This window comes from Taudactylus pleione, unplaced genomic scaffold (assembly GCF_031769625.1).
Source record: "Taudactylus pleione unplaced genomic scaffold, aTauple2 ptg001103l, whole genome shotgun sequence".
Taxonomy (NCBI): domain Eukaryota; kingdom Metazoa; phylum Chordata; class Amphibia; order Anura; family Myobatrachidae; genus Taudactylus; species Taudactylus pleione.
In genome coordinates, this window is record NW_028285504.1 from 394458 (window position 1) to 419209 (window position 24752).

A 24752-nucleotide genomic window follows, 5' to 3' on the forward strand; every position below is an offset into this window, starting at 1 on the left:
CTAAAGGGATCGCAGCTGTGATTTTGTATGCAATGCAGCAGCGAAAATATGCTGTTTGCAAAGATCACCTGAGCATAGAGACACCCACTGCTGCCTTCTTACCTGCGTGCGATGATGGAGAACTGTAAATGTCTGTAACATTAATGCATAACAGCGGCCATCTACCCTAGCGGCAGGTCTGACAAGCTCCAGCCTTGGGAACTCTCCTGACACGCAGAGCTGCGTATGCACTCACAGTGGCTAATTTATGCACAGCCATGTAACAGCGTTTAAACCGACAGACACGCCTGCGTTTCTCAGACCAATCCCTGTCACCACCTCCAAATGCTGACAAACTGTCACTCACTCTGGAATGGATTCCTATGTGCATCCGTAATCGCAGTGCAATCGCTGCGCAGGCACAGTGTGGCTTATACACATGTGCGATGGCAAATAATCACTCTATTGCGTTTGTAATCACCTTTGCGTCTGTCTCTGAATCAGGCCCTCAGTCTCACACAGATATACAAGTGTCACATAGAAAATGAATCAGCACAGTCTCCTGGTGCATCCTAGTCACATCGCATTGTAACTAAGGCGCACTTCCAGCAAAAAAAGACGCCCGGTGCAAGCAGAGGCACACGGTACCTGGTGGCTCACTCACGCTAGGCATCTTGTGCTGCGTGGCTTATTGAGGCTAGATGCATGAGGACACATCTGTATGACTGAATGGGTAATACTGGCTGGCAAATGTATAGCAATGAGGTGTCAGTAAGTTGGACAAGCATTTCATGGATGTGTTACGGGTGTATGTGTTGAGCATGTACAGAGATCTGTCCGACTTCAGAAGGATCTTCTGCATAAAGGATGGTACAAATGCAGATAATAGTGTTGATGGTTATTCTTACAAGCAGAGGGCTGGGGGTGGTTCAGTCACGTAGATGTGGACGAATCAGAATACAAGCAGATGTTTAGATGGAGTTTCGATCACTGGAAGTGACTGGAATTGTGACCGTTTTACAAGCCACTTAGAATCAGGCCTGATGAGGATAGAAGAAGGATATGAAAATTTAGAGCTGGATGTACAGTAATCTACAGGCCACAACATTCTGCTTTGTTTTACTGCACAAGCATGTGCAAATTATTTACATTAAGAAAGTGTGCATGTATCTATAGCTCATCATCTATAGATACAGGGATTGATATAACAAGCAGTTAAAACAGTGGACCAGTGGAGAAATTGCTATAGCAACCAATCAGCTCCTACCTATCATGTTATAGAATGTACTTGGTAAATGGTACCTTGAAGCTGATTGGTTGCTATGGACAACTTGTCCACTTTTACACTCTGTTCACTGATTGATACATCAGCCCAACAGTCTATTGAGCATATTATATTACAGACAGCCGAGCAGCAGCAGCAGAAAGCATGTACAGCACAGAGCCAATCATACAGCTCCTGCAGGTTCCATCAGTGCATACTTACCTACTCTCCCAATTCAGGGGGGGGGGTTGCGATGACAATTCGCTTCATCATGACTCCGCCCCCTGCTTCACAATGCCGATAATCTCGGCACTGTGTAGCGGATGCAGGGCCAAAATTACGTGATTTTGTGGCCACGCCGCCTGCTCCGCCCCCATTACCAGGTAATATGCCTCGCCACACCCCCTATGCAGCGCGACACCCACTGGAGGGGGCTGCCAGAATGTGGGCAAGCATGCATTAGTGTGACGCTGGCATGACCTAAGATCAGGGAGTAAAGAAAGAGCATAGGAGTGAGGGAGGGTTTCTCATTCAATATTTTATGAAATGCAGAAAATTTTTCACCCCTTGGAATACAGGCCAAAATGATACAACCAGTAACATAAAACCAGCATGTTTTAATGCATTGTTGTTAAAAGAATATTCCTGGTGGTAGGCAGAGATGGCATTATGAAGTATATTGCTTATAGTTTAAATGCACAATTGGAATTCCCACTTCAAAAGCCAGCATTTATTCCTGTTACAGTATGATCCGCAGCAGCAGATCATCTTGGTGGCAGGTCCCGGCTGTATTAGGCAACTGGGATGCTGCAGTATCCCTTAGATTCCGGCTGTTGCTAGGCAGCTGGGACTCTGTCTGTTTGTGTGCAGCTCACAGCTGCAAGTCATTCAGTCTATAGGTGCAGATCCACTAGACGATTAAATTGAGCTATTGAACGATAATGATATCGTTATCGTTCAATCGTTCATAAATCGTTTGCAAATCGTTAAGAAAAATGTCTAAAACGACCAGCGATGCGCGCTTCCGCTGGTCGTTTAGACATCTATCATTGGGTAAACATGCTGGACAACCTGACTATAACGTCAGGTTCAGCATGTTTGCAGATGATTGATGAGCCTGCACTGAATGACTGCTCGTTCAATGCAAGCTCATCACAGACTGACAAACGACTGCACGATTACAATGTCGTAATCATGCAGTCGTTTTCATGTCTTCTAGTGGATGTGCACCTTTAGTGTGTGCAGCTCACAGCTGCAATCCATTCACTTGTCAAGTAGGCTTTCTGCAGGGTTTGCTCTCATTGGTCCCTGCTTCTCTTAACTGACAGCCAGCCCTACACTTCCGGCAGGTGATAGTTCTTCTTGGAGCCTTGTCATTCGGTCCCTGTTCTTGGCTACCATTTCTGATATCATAGCTGTCTTCCTGAAAACAGCTGGTTCTAAACCAAAACCGAACATTACTGTCATAAAAGTGAATGGGGGAAGAACTGATTGGCAGAGAGTGGCGCTCTCATGCTCTCAGCTAATCAGCACTTCCCTTTTTCATTCTTAAGAGTATGACCAGAAATGACCTCCCATTAACATTCTAGTACTGTACCGAGTGTACAGTACTGTCTGTTTGGGCTTGGGATTAGCATTTTTTGTATTCTAAAGACCAGTGGACTACTGCATGTACCAAAGAAGAGCTGATCCAATGGGTTTGCCGAGTATGATTTTTTTTTTTAATACAGGACTTCCACATACGGGCACTGTCATTATTTAAATATTTTCTTTACAGGTAGATTAGACTGCCACCAGGGGTGCGAGGGAATAGCTGGCTTTTTTTCGGGAAGAGAGACCCCATTTTATTTTGGGGTCCCCACTTTCTGGGGAATTCCAACCTTGGGCTAACCAGTTTGGGGTTGGTCTATGTTATCACAGGTGGACTGTGTGTGTGTGTGTGTCTCTCTGTTACAGCGTAAGCCCCGTATTTTTCCATAACAACCCATGTTTCTTTTGGGGGGGAGGGCACAATCTTTAAAAAAACAAAACAAATTTCATTACATTTTACAACTAAAGAACTGCTCAGGTCAGGGCCGGCCCGCCCGTTACGCGAACTACGCAGCTACGTAGAGAGCCAGCCAGCAGAGGGTGCTGTGGGTGGCGGTCCCCAGCGCCACAGTCCTTCCCGCACCCTAGCGCCGCCACACTCCTCCTCCTCTCCCCACCCCCCCGTCGCCGCCACCGCTACATACCACCACCAGCGACAGCTGGAGCTCACTCTTGAGCTCTGGCTTCCCCCCACGGGCACTATGGCAGAGACGTCATGACGTCTCTCCCATAGTTCGGATGATTGGCGGACGCCGGAGCTCCCCCCGCGGGCACTATGGGAGATCATGATATCTCTCCCATAGTTCCGAGGAGCGGCAGATGGCAGCAGACGCAGGATCGAGGCTAAAGGTAAGTATTGTGGTTTTTTCTTTTTGTGTGTGGGCGTGGCACACTAACGGGGAATTACTACTGGGGACACACTAACAGAGGCATTACTACTGGGGGCACACTAACAGGGGCATTACTAGGGGGGCATTACTACTGGGGGCACACTAACAGGGCATTACTACTGGGGGCACTATATAAAGGGCAATACTGGGGGTACTGCATGGGGGGGAACTACAACTGGGGTCACTATTTAAAGGGTACTGCATAAGGGGTACCACTATTGGGGGCACTGCATAGGGGGACTATACTGGAGGCACTATATAAGGGGCACTGCATAGGGGGGATCACTACTGGGGGCACTACTGGAGTCCAGCATAAAGGGGACCTCTCTTGGGGCACAAGGGGCACTGCATAGGCGGGACTACTACTGGGGGCACTGTATAAGGGGCACTGCATAAGGGGCAATACTTGGGACCTGCATAAGAGGACCACTACTGGGGGACATTTCATACTGGGAGTACTGTATAAGGGGCACTACAGGGGGGACTGAATTAAGGTGCATATGGAATGGAAAGCACTGTTCCCAGAGTGACGAGAAAGGGGTGTGTGTCATGGTTATGGCTTTTTCCATGAGACCACGGCCCCTTAATTGGTTTGGGCACGCGCAACAATATGCCTGGGGGTGCCAAAAAATATACTCGCTTACCAAAAAATTTGGGCTAGGGCCGGCCCTGGCTCAGAACATACTGATCTGTGCAGTGCTTTTCCCCAACTCACCTGCCCCAGGTAGGTCTATTATTTGGTCGGGATGGCCATCTGTTTTTGGTCATTTTACAAACGGGCCATTAGTAAATCTCCAGTTTGTGTAGTCAGCTATGTAAAAATATTGATTGTTGGTCCAATATTCCAAAATGTTCTAAAGTTGGGTTTTTGGTTAGTTTTCTGTCAGCTTTGCCTTTTGTATTTCTTGCATCTGTCTACTCTCCATTTTCCCTACGAGCACCTTACATGTGTTAAGATTAATTGGATTATCTATGTCTTTGCTTTTTGTTTCCACTGTGTATTCTGCCACTTATAGTTGTTATACAGTATATGTTATTTCTCACCTTGTACACCCATCTCTCACCATCCATGTGATGTTACTGTACTGTTTTGACCTTTATTTGCACTTACACTATTGTTACCTGTGGTGTATTGCACTTACGTTTTGTTACTCTATTATGTTTTTATGTTTACCCATTGTAGAATGTAGAATGTACCCTTTTAGAATGTAAGCTCTTATGAGCAGGGCCATTTACCCTCTTGTGCTTCTCCCTACTTTAGTTTCATCTACTTCTTACTCCCCACTAGGGCACCTAACACTTGGTTGCTTATGCTCTGTTGCTTATCTGGGTGTTATGGTCGCTAATGTAGCAATATATATTATCCATGTCCTGGTCCTGTATTGTATTATTCTGTAAGTCACTTGTCTACAACTTGTTTATGTACTGTGTAAGGCACTGCGGAACATTTGTGGCGCCATATAAATAATAATAATAATAATAATAATAATAATAATAATTGTACTGCACTGTAACACTCTGAGGCACTTTATACATAATAATTACTTTAGATCACAATTCTAAAAATCTCTGTGCAACACAAAACTACATTTCTTGCAAGTGTGACCAGCTCCAACCACTCTGTTAACTTCCTCAGCCAACACTTGACAAGCGAGCCCAACTGTTCGAGGATATTTAACTGTATTATTGTACAATTTGTCATTAGGGACTTGAGCAAAATTCAGATCTCCAACATCATATATGTTACACCCTGTAAAACAAAATAATTTGAAACCATTAACAATTTAAACAAAATGCATTTCAGAAGTCTCTTGAGTTCCAGTGAAAATTCTGAATCTGAACCTGGACCCCCTATTGCAACCATAGCCATCCTGAATAGCATCAGTCTCAAGTTTTAAAAACAACTTGGGTCTGCATTGCACTGTATTTAGAGTTGGATGCAATTGCACTCTGACAGTAGGTGTAATAATTGTGTTGCATATAAAGCGTACTTACATGTGCTGATAATGGGGGCCAAGTACGGACAGATTCTTATTGGCTATTGCTGTCACAGTGATAGCCGACAGATACAGCCGTGGCTTCAGCTAGCTGTGGTTTCTGTTCAGCACAGCAGCCAATAAGATTCTTATTGGACGCTGCTAATTGCTGCTGGACAGGCCAACGCAATCGATTGATCGAGTGTCTGCGGTTGACCAGTCAATCGCGATCGACCCTTTGGCCACCTCTGCCCATAGGGGTATATTTACTAATGGTCGATCAATTTGATTCATAATCGATCAATGTTGATGTTGTGTTTCTGGGACTAACATTTACTAAAACTTAAACAAAAATCAAAAGATGTCTGTTAGTAAATGTGGAATTTAACCCCAAAAACAACATCGATCAAAATTGATTAAAATCGACCTTTAATAAATATACCCCTTAGGCTCTCCTCAGGGATCTGTGAAGTTTGTGAACAGACATTTTGTTTTTCCAAATAAAACTGCCCTGATATGCCTGTTTTAAAGGTGATACCTCTAGACTCAGAGCGAGGCGCTGCATGCAAGGATACAGAAGATACCTGTGTTTTATCCTGGCTTCCGCAATAGGCATTAAGGGGCATGAAACAGCAATAGCAGGACCACCGTTTGCAAAGGAAGCCCATGGTTTGAGCCTTTCCTTGCCACTGCATGTGGTATATGGCATATTGGCAATTTTACAGTTTTCAGCAGTAAATTTTCTTTTTATTGTTGGAGGTGAATTCTTTTCTAACATTGTAAAATATTGATTTCAGGTGCCCTTTCTTAAACCTTCTTTACCCTTGACCACCTTTAGTAGATGTTAAAGTACTATGACTGGCAGCAGCTGCAGCACTAGTACTGGGTTGCTGCTCCTGCTCTTCTATCGACTGATCCATGATTTTATTTTTGACACCAGAATAGGAGTAAAGCTACTGTTGTTCAACTTAACTGCCACCACACCAAGGGTCTGATTCAGAGTTGGCAATAAAGTAAGAAAGAGCAAGTAACTGCGCATCTTAGTAAATCCATGTTGCACTGCAGGTGGTGCAGATTTAAAATGTACAGAGAGATTTAGATGTGGGAGGGATGTGTCCAAACTGAAATCTAAATTGCAGTAGTAAAATAAAGCTGTCCAGCGTTTGTGGGCTATTGCAGTGACAGATTTCCTAGAGAATAAATAGGTGCAGGTTAAATTTAACAAACAAAAAAGCAATCAATAGCACCACACACAGTAACCTGTTTGTTTGCACTGCAGTGTGTGAGTGTGCAGTCAGTGTGTGTGTGTGACAAACACTAAAACATACATACACTGACAATGATGCCTACAGCCAGCAACCCTTCCAAGGAACCTACTCCACTCTGTTTTAGTCCTGACTTCTACACAGACTCCTACTTCAGTTCTCCTAATGGCGCTTTTATTGCGCCCTGATGACATGCTAATGGCATTTTTTAAAACACAGTGCCCCAGGAAGCAGTCCCACACCCTCTCCCTCTGTTCTCCTGTGTGAAATGGTGCCTGGTCACAAGGAAAAGGACTTTTATATGCAATCCAAAACACACGAGATCCGATGCCGGAAGATAACCCTTTGGCTTGTTTTGGGATCTGAACTTGACGGGAAGACCTGAGCCAGACTCAGATCCATTCGTAACCCTTAAGTTTGGGTGTGTCCACTTTCCAGGGGCTGCTCATCTCTAATATATATAGTATGTAAAGGTAATGATAGGTAGCATCACTAAATTGTGACTTCTTGGTAGGGATGGACATCAGAAGCCCGGCACCAAATAATTGGCGGGCTTCCAATATCAAATCATTCGATGCGATGGCAACTAGCAGCCATCGCATTGCAACAATTCGATACTATAACCATCGCGATCCTCTTCAGGGCCTCTCCAGGGTGTTTTTTACATTATTGTGTAAAAAACAATCGAAAGAGACCACCAATAAGTTCCCCTGGGTAACTCAGTACAATGTAGCCTCCCCGAGTATTAATAGGGTTTCCAAAAACCGTTGGAATTTAGTATAGACAGATAAATCCTTGGATTATCAGACTATAGTCTGATGTCATGTTATTTAAGGTCTAGCAATCTGCGTGATCTGTTGGTTAAAACTGATGTTTCTGGTTTTGGTAAAAAACCTTCAGCATTTAATTTCCTTGCTAAAAAACCTGGTTGTTACAAATGTTCATGTGTCACTTGTGGGTATCTACTTACAGGTGACGTATTTTTTCATCCACACTCAGGTAAAAAAACTATATATTAGACATCATCTGACGTGATGATTGTTGTATATCAGATTCTATGCCCCTGTGGATGTACATATGTTGGTAAAGCATCCAGGAAATTTAAGGAGAGGATGGGTGGGCATCGATCTTCAATACGAGCTGATTTATTGAATGGCAGTAGTGATCAGCCGGTGGTTCGCCACTTTTTGGAGGCTGGTCACAGTTTAGCGACCCTCCGGTATAGGATGATTGATCACATTTCCCCACTTAAGAGAAGGGGTGATCGGAACAAACTTCTACTTAAAAGTGAAGCATTCTGGATACATTCCCTTGATTTAATTTATCCTAGAGGGTTAAATGAGGTTCAACCTCTAACATGCTTTTTTAATAGAAGTAATGTATAGATTGTCATAACCCTTGTGGCTTTTATATATACAATATATTTTTATAGATGCATATGATTTGCTAGTATTTATATGTGTGCATTTGCACATGCTAAAATATATATATAAGTTTTTCTGATAAATCTGTTTGGGGTTAATGTTTTGTGCATAGTGTCAGCGATATTTATAATGGTATGTTGTAGTTGCTTTATTTGCTCTGGTTAAATGTAACCATTACATGCATTTCTGTACCAATGTAGTCGATTGTCCTGTTGCTATGGTGATGGGTTCATTGACATGCATCGCGTTGATACGCAATGACGTCATAGTGGTGCGCCCGTTCGGGGTTCCGACGGAACTTTGTGGCACATGCTGGGTTTAGGGATATAAGGTAAGACTTTTCTGTGTTTTGTTTTATGTCCTGAAGAAAATGAATATAGATTGAAACGTTGATATACACACTGTGTATGTGCTATTATTTCTTGTACAAGCACTGCGAGTGCCGCACCTTTGAATGTATTTACATACATGACCACATTGTGGAGGCACCAGGCCAAGAATTTGACTTGTGTGAGTGCCGGATCTTTTGAATATATATATATATATGTTGTGGCAGTATCATCAGAGATGGCACTGGTGAGCAGCAGATTCTGTGAGGGGCAGGAGAGATCCACCCACACAGAGAAGAAAAGGATTCTTGGAAGTTGTGTAAGGGCTGTCTTGTGGATAGAGCTCAGGTGTGGGCTGATGAGAAGGCAGACCAGTCAGGCTGCTGTGGGAAACAGTACATGTGGGATTGTGGCAGCAGGGAGCCCAGTGAAGCTGAACGAGCCAATGGGGGCCAGGAGGCCTGTGTCTGGACCTAGCAAGAGGCAAGGGGGGACCACGAACTCTCAGACTGAGTGACATTGAGGCAGCTGGGCTGCAGGCTGAGGAAGCCAGGGCCGACTGTATACCTGGAGGATACAGGGAAGGCACAGGGACTATGAGAGACTTTGTTAGCAGATTAGCTGCACCCACGGTAGAGTGTGTGGTCAGTGTATGGTGCAAGGTCCGTCCAGAAAGGAGAGATCTGCCCACACAGAGAAGAGAAGGATTCTGGGAAGTTGTGTAAGGGCTGCCTTGTGGATAGAGCTCAGGTGTGGGCTGATGAGAAGGCAGACCAGTCAGGCTGCTGTGGGAAACAGTCCATTGTGGGATTGTGGCAGCAGAGAGCCCAGATAACATTGGGGACCAGGAGGCCTGTGTCTGGACCTTGCAGGAGGCAAGGGGGGACCACAAACTCTCAGACTGAGTGACATTGAGGCAGCTGGGCTGCAGGCTGAGGAAGCCAGGGCCGACTGTATACCTGGAGGATACAGGGAAGGCACAGGGCCTGTGAGAGACTTTGTTAGCAGATTAGCTGCACCCACGGTAGAGAGGGTTGAAGAAGTGAGTTAGTTGCCCTGATTGGGCTAGTTGTTTGTTATTTTTGTTTCCCGAATTATGCTGACATTAAAGTACCATTTCCATTTATTTTACCTGGAAAAGCTGCATGGGTCCTCATTTGAGCACTAAACACTGCACCACTGACACCCATCTACTGAGCTACATACCCCAAGTCATCACAATTTGGTGGAGAATGCAGGCCTAAAGATTCTACGCATAAAGGTCTACGCAAGACAGCTCTGCGAAGGGAAAATAATGGATTATAGCAAGTAAGTGGACAAAAGGAGGCTCGATGCACCTTCATTATGGGAGGCTCATCAAGATGGTGAGTGAAGAAAGATCTGTTGAAGTATTTCATGGAAACGTTGAATGCATGTCTACAACTCATGGTGTGCAAATTCATTGAAATGACCAGTTATGCAGTATACTGTGTCTGTGAAGGGAAATGTGCACTTCCTCAGCATTGGAAGGGTTAAAAGAAAAGAAACACAGTTTTCCACTCATCACCCTCTTTAACTCTGATCAAGTTGTAAGCTCCCTTTAGGTCAAGTTTAGTAAACAGTCGAGACACCTTAACTCTGTCAAACAATTCTCTAATGAGAGGCAAAGGATATTTATTTTTTACCGTAATCTCATTTAGACCTCTAAATTCAATACATGGACGAAGACCACCATCTTTTTTCTTTACAAAAAAGAAGCCTGCTCTAGCGGGAGATGATGAAGGCCTGATAAACCCCTTTTGTAGGTTATCTTGCACATATTCCGACATGGCTTGAGTCTCAGGAACAGAGAGAGGGTATACTTGACCTTTGGGTGGCATTTTACCAGGAATAAGTTCAATAGGACAATCCCAGGGACGATGCACTGGAAGTTTGTCTGCCGCCTGCTCAGAAAAGACATCAGCAAATTCATGATAAGGCTGTGGGAGAGAAGGTGGAACATCTACTTTCACTTCAGCCAATCGTACCACAGGAATCAAACAATTTAATTTGCATTTAGGACTCCAAGAAAGAATTTGAGAACAAGTCCAATCAATACGAGGGTTATGAAGAGTTAACCATGGTAAACCAAGAACTATATCATACATAGAAATGGGTAATACCAAAAACTCTAAACTTTCTTCATGCAAAGCTCCTACCATCAACTTCATAGACTTTGATGCGTATCATATCCATTAGAAATTCTAGTCCCATTAACTGCAGAAAGGGAAAGATAATGGGTTAATTTGACAACAGGAATTTTTACTTTCTGAACCAAAGACAATTATATAAAATTGCCAGCTGCTCCAGAAATCTAGCAATGCAGAAAACTCGACACGAAGAACCAAAATCAGGAATGCTCACAGAAATTAATCCTTTTTGGGGGAAACTTTACAAAGTACCCCTAGTTTGACTTCCCCTCCATCAACTAGGGACGATCGTTTCCCGGCCTTATTGGACATTTAGCCAAGAAATGTTCTGAGGATGCACAATACAAGCACAAATTAGAACGCCTCCTACGTTGTTTCTCAACTTCAGACAATTTAGCTTTATTAATTTGCATAGGCTCATCAGATGTACTATGAAAAGAGTGAGACTGGGGAAGAGAACTTTTAGAACACTCAGAGCGACTCCTCTAAACCACTCGTTCTCGCATATGCAGATCAATTTTTTGAAATTAACTCATCCAAATTCTCAGGAACATCCTGAGTCACTAACTCATCTTTAAGTCTCTCAGAGAGACCATTCCAATATGCTGCTCTTAATGCCTCATTATTCCATTTAAGTTCTGCAGCTATAATTTAAAAACGAACCACATACTGACCAACTGGAGCTGTTCCTAGCTTTACTCGCAAAATATCCACAGACGCGGCCACTGATCTTCCAGGTTCGTCAAATATCCTTTTGAAAGTAGAAACAAAAGCTTGGTAATTATATATTAAGGCATCATTTCTCTCCCATAAAAGGAGAGGCCCACTCAAGAGCAGCACCAGACGATAATGACATAATATAAGCCACTTTAACACGAGAGGTGGTAAAACTTTGAGGTAACAATTCAAAATGAATCTCACATTGGTTGAGAAATCCTCTACATGTTTTTGGAATACCATCATAAGAGGTAGGAGTCAGTAAACGTAAATGAGAAGCAGAAACTCCTGATGTACTTGCAACAGGAATCTTAAGTTTATCAAGACGTGTGGAAAGATCCTGTAGACATTGCAAAACTTGAACTGGAGTGTTTTCCTGTACTTCCAAATGAGCGGTCAAATCCTGAAGCACCTGTACCAGATCCGGATTCATTTTTAGGTCTGTGCAAACTGTCATGGCTGCTGACACTTGAGACTCCTGGGAGGAGGCAGGCCTACTAGGCACAATAAACTGGGGTGGCTTTAGGAATTACCTTTTCATGATATCTCAATAGCACGGAATAAAAGTAAATAGAATTTATTCACAGGAGAAATATATTACCAACATCTCACATAAAGTCTCAACAACACTGAGGTTCACATAAGCAATAACGAGTATAGGAGAAAACCCCCCATATAGTCTTTAACACAGAAAAGTTAATATGGTAGGGAACCCCAAGTCCAGTATGAGGCTAACACCTCAGGATGGTATAGAGGAGCTTCACCTGGGTGGAACCCTGTAGTGATGGAGATCCGGAGCAGAGTGAGCCCTGTAATGCGGTGAAAGATGGTGCAGGGTTGAGCCCTGTGATGCGGTGAGGTCGGAGCAGGGTTGAGCCCTGTGATGCGATGAGGTTGAAGCAGGGTTAAGCCCTGTGAAGCAGTAAAGTTCCCGAACAGGGTTGAGCCCTGTAGTGTAACTAGAATCCGAAGCAGGGTTGAGCCCCGCAATGCAATGAAGGTTGAAGCAGGGTTGAGCCCTGTGAAGCGGTGTGGTTCCGGAACAGGGTTGAGCCCTGCGGTGTTACTAGAATCCGGAACAGGGTTGAGCCCCGCGATGCGGTGATGATAACTGTAATTGTGCAGTTGACAACTGTAATGAAGATGGGTTTCATGTCCACAGGAGTGAGAGGCAACAGGTAAAGTAAATAGTGCAGCAAAAGGTGAAACCACAGCAGTGGAGCAGAAAGAAATACTTAGACAATGGGTATGCTGAGCTCTGTAGTGCGGCTGGTAACTGCCATCAGAAGTTTAGCTGGAACATGAGCGAAGATATAGCAAAGTCCACAGCAACCCTCAGGCACAGCAGGGATCTGGCAGGAGTCCAAGAAAGACCTGAAAGCAACGTTGCACAGACACTGAGACACAGTTAGTAACAGGCTTTATACTAGAGTTCTGTGATCCATAGGAAGTTCATAACATGTGACCCAAATGGAATCAGGTTTGAAATAATGAGCAAACTAGGAATCCCACAACCTGACAACACCTTGGAAACAGATGATCACTTTAACTCTCTATTCCCTGTAAGTGAAGAACCCCAGCAAGCAGGATAGCTCCTCCAATGACCACAAAGGAACTTTGGAAAAAGTAATCTATCTTTATGTATTGAATTAGTCGCAGTCCTGACACCATCAAGATATCTACGGCCATACCACCCTGGAAGTGCCCAATATCGTCTGATCTTGGAAGCTATACAGTGTTGGGCCTGGCTAGTACTGGGATGGAAGACCACCCAAGAATACAAGGAGCAGTAGATATATCAAAGAATAATCTCATGTGCGAAGAAAGACTGTTACTCTTTTAGGAGCAATCTCGTAGAAATAGTCTATCCCGAAAAATGGAGAAAAATGAAGAAGTGTGATATACTTGTAAAAAATTATGAATTTTATGGGTATCTGTCTATTGTGAATTTCCTGTATCTTGCTGAATGTGGTTTGAGGGTTTATATATTTGTTTTATATATATACTTATGTCTATATAGCCTAACTGGTATCTGATTAAATATTCAATACCAATGAATATAAAAAAGGTATTTAAAACAGGTTCCATAAAATATACATAAAATACTTTGTGTATAGGGGCGTCTTGTTAACATAGTAAATGGATTCAATAAAGAATTATTCATATTTACTTTTTTCATAAGCCAATATGTGTTTGTGTTATCTTATATGAGAATATTTATGTGTAAAAAGTGTTTTTCTTTATCTTTATTTCTGTAACTAATTATGTTTATTTTACTTTGCTTATTTCATTATGGACTAATAATATTTCATGGGACTGAGTAATGTTAATCTAAAAACCATGGACCCGAATTAATACTTCAAACACAGACAGTTGAAATACTGCCTCCTTCATTAAGAGCTGCCCATCTCCGTGACAAGCGTCCATGGCAACCCTCCCTATAAAGCTACATCGCTAACCAGGAAGTGTACATCTAGAGCCTGCGGTCCATGTGGGGTTCACCATACACGTGGCTTCCAGCATAACAAAGCTGACGATGATGTCATTTCCGGAAACCCGTCTCACGTGCATGTGACAGCGGGACCTTCATCCAGGATGACAATAGATAACTTCAGCAAGAGCTGAAAGAGGTCTGCACTCTATGTATTCAGCCATCTTTGCTGAGACTATATTGGACTATATGCAAACAGGAACCTCCGGACGATCACTTCTGGTCGCGGGTCATGTGACGCAGAATTATTCAAGTAATTAAGTATGATTTATATAAATATGGGCTATGTAAGAGTCTTGTCTCACAGCTCCTGCTCTACTTGAAGAAGTCTGAGATAGATGAAACACGTCTACATATATATATTGTGGCAATATCACCAGAGATGGCGCTGGTGAGCAGCAGATTCTGTGTGGGGCAGGAGAGATCCACCCACACAGAGAAGAAAATTATACTGGAAAGAGGTCTAAGGTCTGCCGAGTGAACTCAGTCCAGGGAGGACTGAGGCAGACCAGTCAGACAGAGCTCACTGTGCTAGCAAGCCAGTGAGGGCCAGGAGGCCTGAGCCTAGACCTGTGAGATACAGGGAAGGCTATCCAACTCTGGGACTGAGCTATGGTACCTGCAAGGAAGCAGGCCAGACTGTGAGAAGTGGCAGCCAACAAGTTAAGGAAGCTATACCAGGCCAGGAGTCCAGTGTCCAGTCCTGCTTGTGGCAGGAAGGACCAACAATCTCAGAGACTGTGAGAGACTTTCATGCAGAGTAGCTGCTCCTGTAGAGAGTGTTCAAGAAGTGAGCTAGTGCCCTAAGAAAGGGCTAGGCATTTATTATTTTCTGTTTGTTCCTGATTATGCTGGAAGTAAAGCACCACGTTCATTTGTTTTACTGGAATGCTATGTGTGGAGTCTGATTCTGCACCTAATCACTGCACCACTGACACTAATCTACAAAGCTACTATCGATTCCTACCTACCTATACACTCTAAAATAATTGTCGCTGTTTAGCGTTATGAGTCGCACAAGAAATAATTGCTTTCAGACTTTGTTTGTGGTTCCAAAGCACAAAAAGTTATTATTCAATATAAAAACAGATAGTTACATGCTGTGATCTAAATACAATTAGCGCAAATAAATCATACAGACCCAAGGTACAGTCATTACATATGCACGCGCTCTGGACCCAGATCCCGGCATCAAAGTAGAAACCTCTGTCAACAGCAAAGCAAGCAGACTGGGCATCTAGTTTCAGAGAGCCCACATATATACTCTTACAGAGATAGGCAATACAATAGAACAGTTTGGCATGATTCCATTGGTTCTTCTTCCTGGCTCTTCTGTTAAAGTATAGTTCATAGGTCAGTTCGAATGGTCACAATCCAGCCTCCAACAGCCCTTTGTGTCCATTTTCCCACTGCATAATAAATCTAAGCTGGCTACATTACAGAGTACATTTTAATGTTTAACTCTCTATAGTCCATAGTTTGCAGACACATGTTGCGATCTTCTCACCGATGATACCGGAAATCTGCAAAGACACAGTGGATCAGTACAACACCAAACACGGTCTTCTTACCATGCACTAAACTATAGATATCAAATAACATTTATTTCACAACATTACAAATACTGAATAAACCTTGAATATTACACTTTAATGCTAGGGAACCTTTTATGTAAGTGTGCAGTGTGTAAGTATTGGGGTATTAAGAAAAGACGATAGTTAGCGTTGTGCGACTACGTGTTTGTGGAGTACACCATGGTACGTGTTTTGCAGGGTTGATCATTTTATATGTTTTAGTGACTGTATTTATATGATGAGGACTTTTAACTTCTTTCTATTGCGTGGGAATCGCATGATGCTAAATAATGGCATCGCCGTATGTACTTATAATGGGCTAGATTCACTAAAATGGCGATGGGTGGCTAGTTGCAAAATGGCGTCTCATTGCCATTCGCAAAATGGCGTAGTGCTGATTTAATTTTTAAACCGATCCTGTCTCAGCCAATTATCCGGCTTCAACACTAATTACCCCAAGTATCACATATGGAGGAGAATGCGGGCATAAAGATTCTACGCACACAGGTCTACGCAACAAGATCTGCACAGAAAGTGGATTACAGCAGCTAATGGAAATATGGATGTTTACAGCACCTGTATAGTGGACTCAACAGTGCAAAGCTCATCAGGTTGGTGAGTGAAGATAAAATCTGTTTTGAAATATTTCATGAAAAAGTTGTATGCATGTCTGAAAACCGTGCTACAAAGTTTACTAAAAGTTGTGCACTTTCTTCAGCATTGGAAAGGTTAAAATAAGTTGTGTGGTTTATTCTGTTGAAATCAAGCTCATTAAGACAAGGTGTGTCTAATTATGTGGCCTGGACATTTCTTTTGCAAAGAAAAGAGCAAGTGCTATGTTGATTGTTGGATATTGTAGTTCCACACAAGTGAAAGCAGGTGCTGTGTTATATTGTGCTGTGAATACAATTGAAAGTCAAGTGTTGTTACAAGTGAAAGAAGAGCTGTGCTAAAAAAAAAAAAAAGGGTTTAAAATTTTAAGGGACAGCCACCCAATTTATTTTGGGGAGAAAAGACTGTGGTTTTAGGCTCTTCATGGTGCTGACATCTATTCAAGCCGAACCCTGCATCACTTCTAAATCACCAGACAACATGGATGACATGGTGACGGCCTTGCGGATGGCTACAGCAGCTCCGCTAGAAGCCACAAAGCAGCAGTGGGCAAAGTTCAAGGCCCAAAAAGAAAGTGGTCATGGTATGGTGCAAGGTCCATCCAGAAAGGACTATATCAGCCTGGAAGAATTTGACAACAGGGCCGTAGCTAGGGTAGTGCGGCCGGTGCCATCGCACAGGGTACCACAGGTCAGGGGGCGCTGTTTGGGCCTGTCATATTTCTGTTTATTATCATTCTCACTTGTAGCTTCATCTTCTTTTATCCCCAGCATCTCCTGGCCTCCCCTATCTATTCCCTGGCCCTTCCCCATGAAGCCATGGCCCTTTTTTGGGTGCATTATGTCCCTTTGAAAAATGAGGGGGCGCCAATGCGCTTTCTGGCACAGGGCACCAAAAAGTCTAGTTACGGCTCTGTTTGACAATATGCTTAAAGTTTTGAATGAAGGTAATGTGTATTTTGCTGGGAAGGTTGATGACTTAATGGAGCAATTAGCTGATAAGAGAAATGTTCATGAACAAGGTGAAATTAAATTACGAAGTGAATTGTCCACTTTGAAAACGGCATTTGAGCAGCAAGAAATAAAAAAACGTGAAGTTCTTAAAGAGACAGATCTCAAATTGGCAGCTATGTCTGAATGCCTTGAGGAAGCTAAATTTTTCCAATGTGTTACAAAGTATGAGAAAGATGTGCTCCTAGCAAAGAGTGGTGTATTAGAGCAGGATGTTGTGGAATTGCGGCAAAAGTGTGTGTGGTACTTCAGCAGGAAGTGGAAGAATTGAAAGAAGGTGTCCAGAGATATCAGAGTGATGCAGAGCACGCACAAGTGAAAGTGGCGGATCTGGCTCTGGTGTCAAAAGGAAAAGACTATTTAATTGTCTCCACACAAGTAAAACTTAAAGATTGTGAATTGGAGAAAAGTTCTCTGGCTGAAGAGTTCTGTGAAGTAAAAGAGAAGTATCTAAAGATGCTGCAGACTCGCGCTCAGTGGGAAACTGACAGTGAAGGAAAAGAGATGGAGATGGTCCATCTTGAAGTCAACTGTAAAGAGCAAGTACAAACTCTCCAATCCGATTTAGCTGCAGCTAGAGCAGTTTCAGAATGTTTGACGGAACGAAATGTATTCCTGGAGGAAAGTTTGCATAAAGCTGTAAAGCAAAGTGAATCTTTGGAGAGAGAGCTCAACCTTGCCCATGGCAGGACTTTGCAAGAACAGAAGAAGAACCTTGAAAAGTGTCTGCTAAGTACACAGGACCAGTTGCAAAGATTCCAAGTGGAGAGGAATACCAAAGAACTGGAGTTACAATGTATATTAAAAGTGGCAGCATCTGAAATAGTTGTATCAAAGTTGGGAAATTCCCTAAAAGTCTGTCTTGGAAAAGTGGATGAGAGTCCTTGCAGTGACTTCCAGCTTACACTGATAGCTGAGTGTGTGAAGTCCTCCCAAAGAGACACGGGTCCAGATGGCAAAACCGTGTCTGAAGTTGATGATAAAGAACTGACGTATACAGATGGTGATCGCATGACCTGTCAAGCAAAGATACAGCATGTACAGAAGTCTACGGTGATAGTGATGGCTTCAAAGGATAAGACTCTCTCTCGTGGATTCAGAGTGATGTCAATGTGACGCAATCACACAGTTTTGCAGGGCAAAGCAGAACCTTAATGACGGTTAATTCTGAGAGTCTTGTGAAGAATAATACTTAGGTGTGTGAAACAATGCCTTCATGCAAGCAGGATGGAACTTGCAATTCTGCTGAATTTGTATATGAGCAAGTAGGGCACTATGGGAAAATGTGCCTGAAATCCTTAAAGCTTGACATGATCAAGAATGATTCTCAAGTACTTCATATAGAAAGCAAGAAGTACCACAAAGTGGGGAAAAAAAGTTAGGAAGAAAATAAATTCTGGAATCTGGAGGATGAGACCCCGAGAGGTCGCAAGAGTTTGTATGATCATGAATGCAGTGTATTTCCCTCATGAGGAGAGTGAAGAGGGACATCATCATGAGAATGCCTCATCCCATGTCGCTGAACCCAGGTGTTTCAAGCTGGGAAGGGGGATATGTGGCATTAACACCAGAGATGGCACTGGTGAGCAGCAGATTCTGTGTGGGGCAGGAGAGATCTGCCCACACAGAGAAGAAAAGGATTCTGGGAAGAGGTGTAAGGGCTGCCGAGTGAACTCAGGGAGGACTGAGGCAGACCAGTCAGACAGAGCTCACTGTGCTAGCAAGCCAGTGAGAGCCAGGAGGCCTGAGCCTAGACCTGTGAGATACAGGGAAGGCTATCAAACTCTGGGACTGAGCTATGGTACCTGCAAGGAAGCAGACTGTGAGAGGTGGCAGCCAACAAGCTAAGGAAGCTATACCAGGACAGGAGGCCGGAGTCCAGTCCTGCTTGTGGCAGGAAGGGCCAACAATCTCAGAGACTGTGAGAGACTTTCATGCAGAGTAGCTGCTTCTGTAGAGAGGGTTCAAGAAGTGAGCTAGTGCCTTAAGAAAGGGCTAGGCATTTATTATTTTCTGTTTGTTACTGATTATGCTGGAAGTAAAGCACCACATTCATTTGTTTTACTGGAATGCCATGTGTGGAGTCGGATTCTGAACCTAATCACTGCACCACTGACACTAATCTACAAAGCTAATTACCCCAAGTATCACTATCTATCTAATATATTATATATATATATATATATATATATATATATATATATATATATATATATATATATATAAACACCAATCAGTCGTAACATTAAAACCAAATCTCATTACAATAGCACCTGTCATGGTTTGGAATATACGAGAGTAATGAGACTGCCTCTGTTTTTCTGTCCCATAGGTAGACTTGGCGACGCTATGCTGGTTATTGTAAAGCTCATACATCCATGTGTCTGAACCTGTAGTTGGACTGCCGTAGTCTTCTTTGTTTGGTCATAGCGAGTGGAAGATCTTTGTATGTTTCGTCATGATGGATGTGAGATTACGTCAGAGATGTGTGATTGAATTTTGTGTTAAACTTGGAAAAAGTGGAGATTATACTCATGAAATGTCATGGCAAGCATATGATGGAGGAATAATTAGCCGTGCTGCAGTATTTCGGTGGTGGAAGCTAAATTGGGGAGATATTTTTTCCACTTCTGGAAGCTGTGAATAATTGTTTACAGAATTAAATAGCTCAGACCCATTTTTTGATAATGTTACCAATACACTGACAATGGGAATGTTCTCAAAGTCTGAAGTGTTCTCTTTTCCAAGCATGATTGGGAAGTCATAAAAATGATGAGAGCAGCAGTGGAGAGTAGAATGATGTGCCTCATACTGAACTAGTTGACTATATGCTTGATCTTGAAGTGAGAAAAGATATTTGTGCCTCAGAACAGTTAAAAGACCCTATTCTGGTAAAGGCTAGAGAGAATGTAAAAGCAGCTGATGGAAACACATTAGAGTCTGATAGTAGGTTGTCATACCATCACATGGAAGTCAAGATTTGTTGTATTACATGTTCAAAAAGGAGAAAATATTGCCAGTTGCTTAGGCATATAGAATAACTATGTTAGACCTGGCTCATGGTCATATAACTGCATGACATTTACCGGTAGGAGTCCATAAAGATGTATCAGACTACTGTGCAACCTGCCCTGAGTGTCAGTACCATGCTCCCAGGCCACATTATAGAAGTCTGCTTGTCTCATTAACCATAATTGAGGTCCCGTTTCAGAGAATAGCTATGTATTTGGTTAAAATTTAAATGCTGTAGTGAAATCACTACACTTCCCGGCGCTAATTGTGTGATAATGTAATTAAACAACACCAGCTGCAGGTAAAAGGTCTAGTTAGGACCAAAAAAAAAAAAAAGAGGAGCTACAAAAATCTTGATTAGCTGCTCTAGGTGATACATAATAATCATTTAATAAAAGATAATAAATAATAAATCAATGATTGCTTTCTATTTTGGACACAGGAGGCTGGTCTATAATTCAAAAAATTAGTTTAATCCCATAAACATCTAAATAACATAGAAATTAATAAAATGCAGATAAAAACACAATCAATATAGCAGCATATTTTAAGAACCAATAATTAACCCATTAATAATCATATGGGATAGAAATCAATTACTACATAGGCTTTACATTCAATGCTGTTCAGTCACCACTTCTGTGTGAGAATAGTCAGTGTTCACAGCTGAGTAAGTATATGATTGCTACAAATAAATGTATCAGATGCCTTATAATAAGTAACAAATTTCTTGCAATTGTAGTGTTCTCATAGACCAAGCCTGAAGCTGGCTCTCCGTGGTTAGCAGTGATATACTGGCAACCCAGTTAAAATCACATTAATCCAGCCGCTGAATAAATGCAGTATTACCTCAGTCCAAGTGGGCTGGTGTATATTCACTTTCTGAAGTCTCCAGCTCCCTGTGTAAACGTGGCCATGCTGGGATGTTTGGAGCCGGATAATATCCCCTGTGCAGGGTAATCGACCTCTGCTAGTGGGCAGAGGTTGACGCTGTGTGCAATATAAAACAGCTACTCCTGTTCACACTCTTGCGGACTAGATGGTAGTGTCCGTGCAGAGATAGCTGACAGGCAGCGTGGAGGGAGAACGGTTCTTGCGGCAGTGATGTCTGCTGTTGCTGTGATAGCCGGCCCGTAGCACTCAGACTCGGTTCGCGTTTCGTCCCGTAGTCTTGAGAAAGTCCCGGCATCCTTCGAGATAAAACGCGTTGACCTTTCACCCTCCAGGATACTTTTGATCCAGACAAGCCTGAGAAACCGCTGTACTATCCAAGAGTCTGAGTGCTACGGGCCGGCTATCACAGCAACAGCAGACATCACTGCCGCAAGAACCGTTCTCCCTCCACGCTGCCTGTCAGCTATCTCTGCACGGACACTACCATCTAGTCCGCAAGAGTGTGAACAGGAGTAGCTGTTTTATATTGCACACAGCGTCAACCTCTGCCCACTAGCAGAGGTCGATTACCCTGCACAGGGGATATTATCCGGCTCCAAACATCCCAGCATGGCCACGTTTACACAGGGAGCTGGAGACTTCAGAAAGTGAATATACACCAGCCCACTTGGACTGAGGTAATACTGCATTTATTCAGCGGCTGGATTAATGTGATTTTAACTGGGTTGCCAGTATATCACTGCTAACCACGGAGAGCCAGCTTCAGGCTTGGTCTATGAGAACACTACAATTGCAAGAAATTTGTTACTTATTATAAGGCATCTGATACATTTATTTGTAGCAATCATATACTTACTCAGCTGTGAACACTGACTATTCTCACACAGAAGTGGTGACTGAACAGCATTGAATGTAAAGCCTATGTAGTAATTGATTTCTATCCCATATGATTATTAATGGGTTAATTATTGGTTCTTAAAATTTTTTTTGAATTATAGACAAGCCTCCTGTGTCCAAAATAGAAAGCAATCATTGATTTATTATTTATTATCTTTTATTAAATGGGATTATTTTGTATCACCTAGCGCAGCTAATCAAGATTTATGTATTTGGTTGAACCTCTAAAAGTCTGCCCAGGGTCATCAGTATATCTTGGTGTTAATGGATTACACTACCAGATACCCGGATTCGATACCATTGTGCAATATGTCAACAGAGGCAATTGCTAGGGAACTAGTACATGTCTTTAGCAGAGTGGTAATACCTATGGGGTAGCACCCCATGTATGTCAAGAATCATGAAAGAATTGTTCCACCAGTTTAAGCTAAGGCCTTCCATGTATCACCCTTTGATGGGTTAGTGGAGAGGTTTAACAAAACTTTCAAGAATAAGTTAAAGAAAAAGTGTTGAATAAAGATGGGAAAACTTGGGATTATTTGTTACCCTATTTATTGCTTGCCATAAGAGAGATTCCACAAACTTTCACATGGTTCTCGCCTTTTGATTTGCTATATGGGAGACATGCAAGGGGATTGCTGGATATTGCAAAAGAAACATGGCAGGGGCAACCAGTACTTTTAAGATGGTTATTGAGCATGTGCCTCAAATACAGGAAATACAGTAACAACTGCTATAATGCTGGTTGTGAGAGAGCACTTGGAATAAGCCCAAGCACCACAACAAAGCGTGTACAATTGTAATGCCCAATTGTCAAGGGGAGATACATATGCCCCAGTTTTCTTCTGTCTGGTAGACAGAAGCTGATTTGCAGCCTTGATTACCAGGCCACCTGTGGCAGGCTGATAAAGGGTGTAACCAGTGTCTCACTGCCCGGGGAACAGGTCAGCGGCCTGTTGAGAGACATTGTGATTACTGAATGTAAGTGCTGTGCTTACGACTTCTGTTTTGTAAGAGCGATGATAGGTCCTTCCACACTGAGAGAGGGAATCATTTTGTTTTGTTAGAGCTGGACAAGCCAGGATTTACTTTTATGTTTTGTTTACTTTTGAGATTCCAATAAAATTAGCTGCAAATACTTGTACCAAGATCCTGGACTTGTGTACCACTACTTGGTTGCTGCATTACAACTTCAACCATTTACCCCAGGAGACCACATCCTTAACCTGATCTCGCTGCTATACATACTGTATGTGTGTCTGTGTGTGTGTGTCTGTGTGTGATATATATATATATATATCAGCATCTCCAAAAAAGGAAAACCAGCACACCTATGTTTAAATGCAAAGTGGTTTATATTTTGCATTTTTGGATGAGAGTAATAGTAGCGGCTTCCAAAAAGTAGGCCACATATTAAAGTGCATGGTGCAAAACAATTATACATTACAGACTTCACAAGAACCAAATGGAGCCATGCTGGTACTATCAAGCAGGGACAGCCCGATGGCCGTTTCGTTGCTCGGCGGCACCTTCGTCACAGGGCACAACACCAACTAAAGGTGTAGACCCAAAGCACAGATATATAAAGGGCAAAAAGCCCGCCCAGTAACTGCAATCAATGAACAACACTCACCTGTTGTGAACATCAAGTCCGTCTCCATGTTGCCTTGTGTGCGCGGCGTCTCATAAACTGGTCCCAGTTTGACAAAGGGGCAAGTGTGTCCCGAAACTTTGGCACTTTACATGTATTAGGTGTGAATACACTTTTTGAAACTGTGAAAGTCTCCGAATGCCGCTACTTGTTCGTGCTGGTTATTTATGTGATTGGATCCAGAGGGCACCGGAGCCGTTAGGACTTATCGAGGAGAGTGCCGGTCCGACTGGGATATATATATAATTTTTTCTTTTGCAACTATTCAATGCAACCAAATAGTAGATGATGTGCCAAGTGCTAGACCCTGTTTGTACCGGTTCTTTTAGTAGCAAAGTTGCAAAGGAAACCAGATACATATATCCTCTGCAACTAAAGATCATTCCTTTACTACTGCTGAAGTGTCTAGAACTATAGAGCAGCATGCAGCATTCAGTTTAATTACTGTGTGCAATTATTATTTGACTATGAATTGAGGGAAGCAATTTATAACAAATCCAAACTGGCAAAAATGGGTGCATGAAATAATTTTATAGTTTTACTTGCTGTTTTATAATATATATATATATATATATATATATATATATATATATATATATATATATATATATATATATATACATACATACATATACACACACCCAGAAATTTGTAGTATGGGACGTTTAAAAGTGATATTTACATCATAATATTGTGTGAGGTAAATACAATTCTCTACAAGGCACTTCGGTAAATATAACTCTGTTAGTCTTTTTGATAACCATTATAATAGTGTAATAGTGCATTTCTGGGGTGATACCCAGAGACTATAAACAGGCTAAATTTACCAATTTCTATCTTTGAGCCTGATTCTGAGTTCACTTGAATGATCAGATTGAAGCTTCTAACACAGGAGGCTCCAGGGTTTAGTCTGTACAGAAATCTAATGAAGATCCATTTGTGGGAATAATCTAAGCCAGATTTAGCTCCATATGCCAATGCCGTATCTGTGCAGCTAAAGTGAGCATAT

The 24752-nt window shown here is 42.5% G+C and overlaps 1 protein-coding gene across 1 annotated transcript in view; it reads right to left on the reverse strand.

Annotated features, from left to right (window-relative positions):
- The window catches only part of LOC148453733 (arginase, non-hepatic 1-like), a 74059-nt gene that overhangs the window by 35329 nt on the left and 13978 nt on the right, over positions 1 to 24752 (reverse strand). Inside the window, exon 3 of the mRNA XM_088461794.1 lies at positions 5304 to 5473. Coding sequence (XP_088317920.1) covers positions 5304 to 5473 — 170 coding nt within the window. The remainder of the gene's footprint in view (positions 1 to 5303; positions 5474 to 24752) is intronic.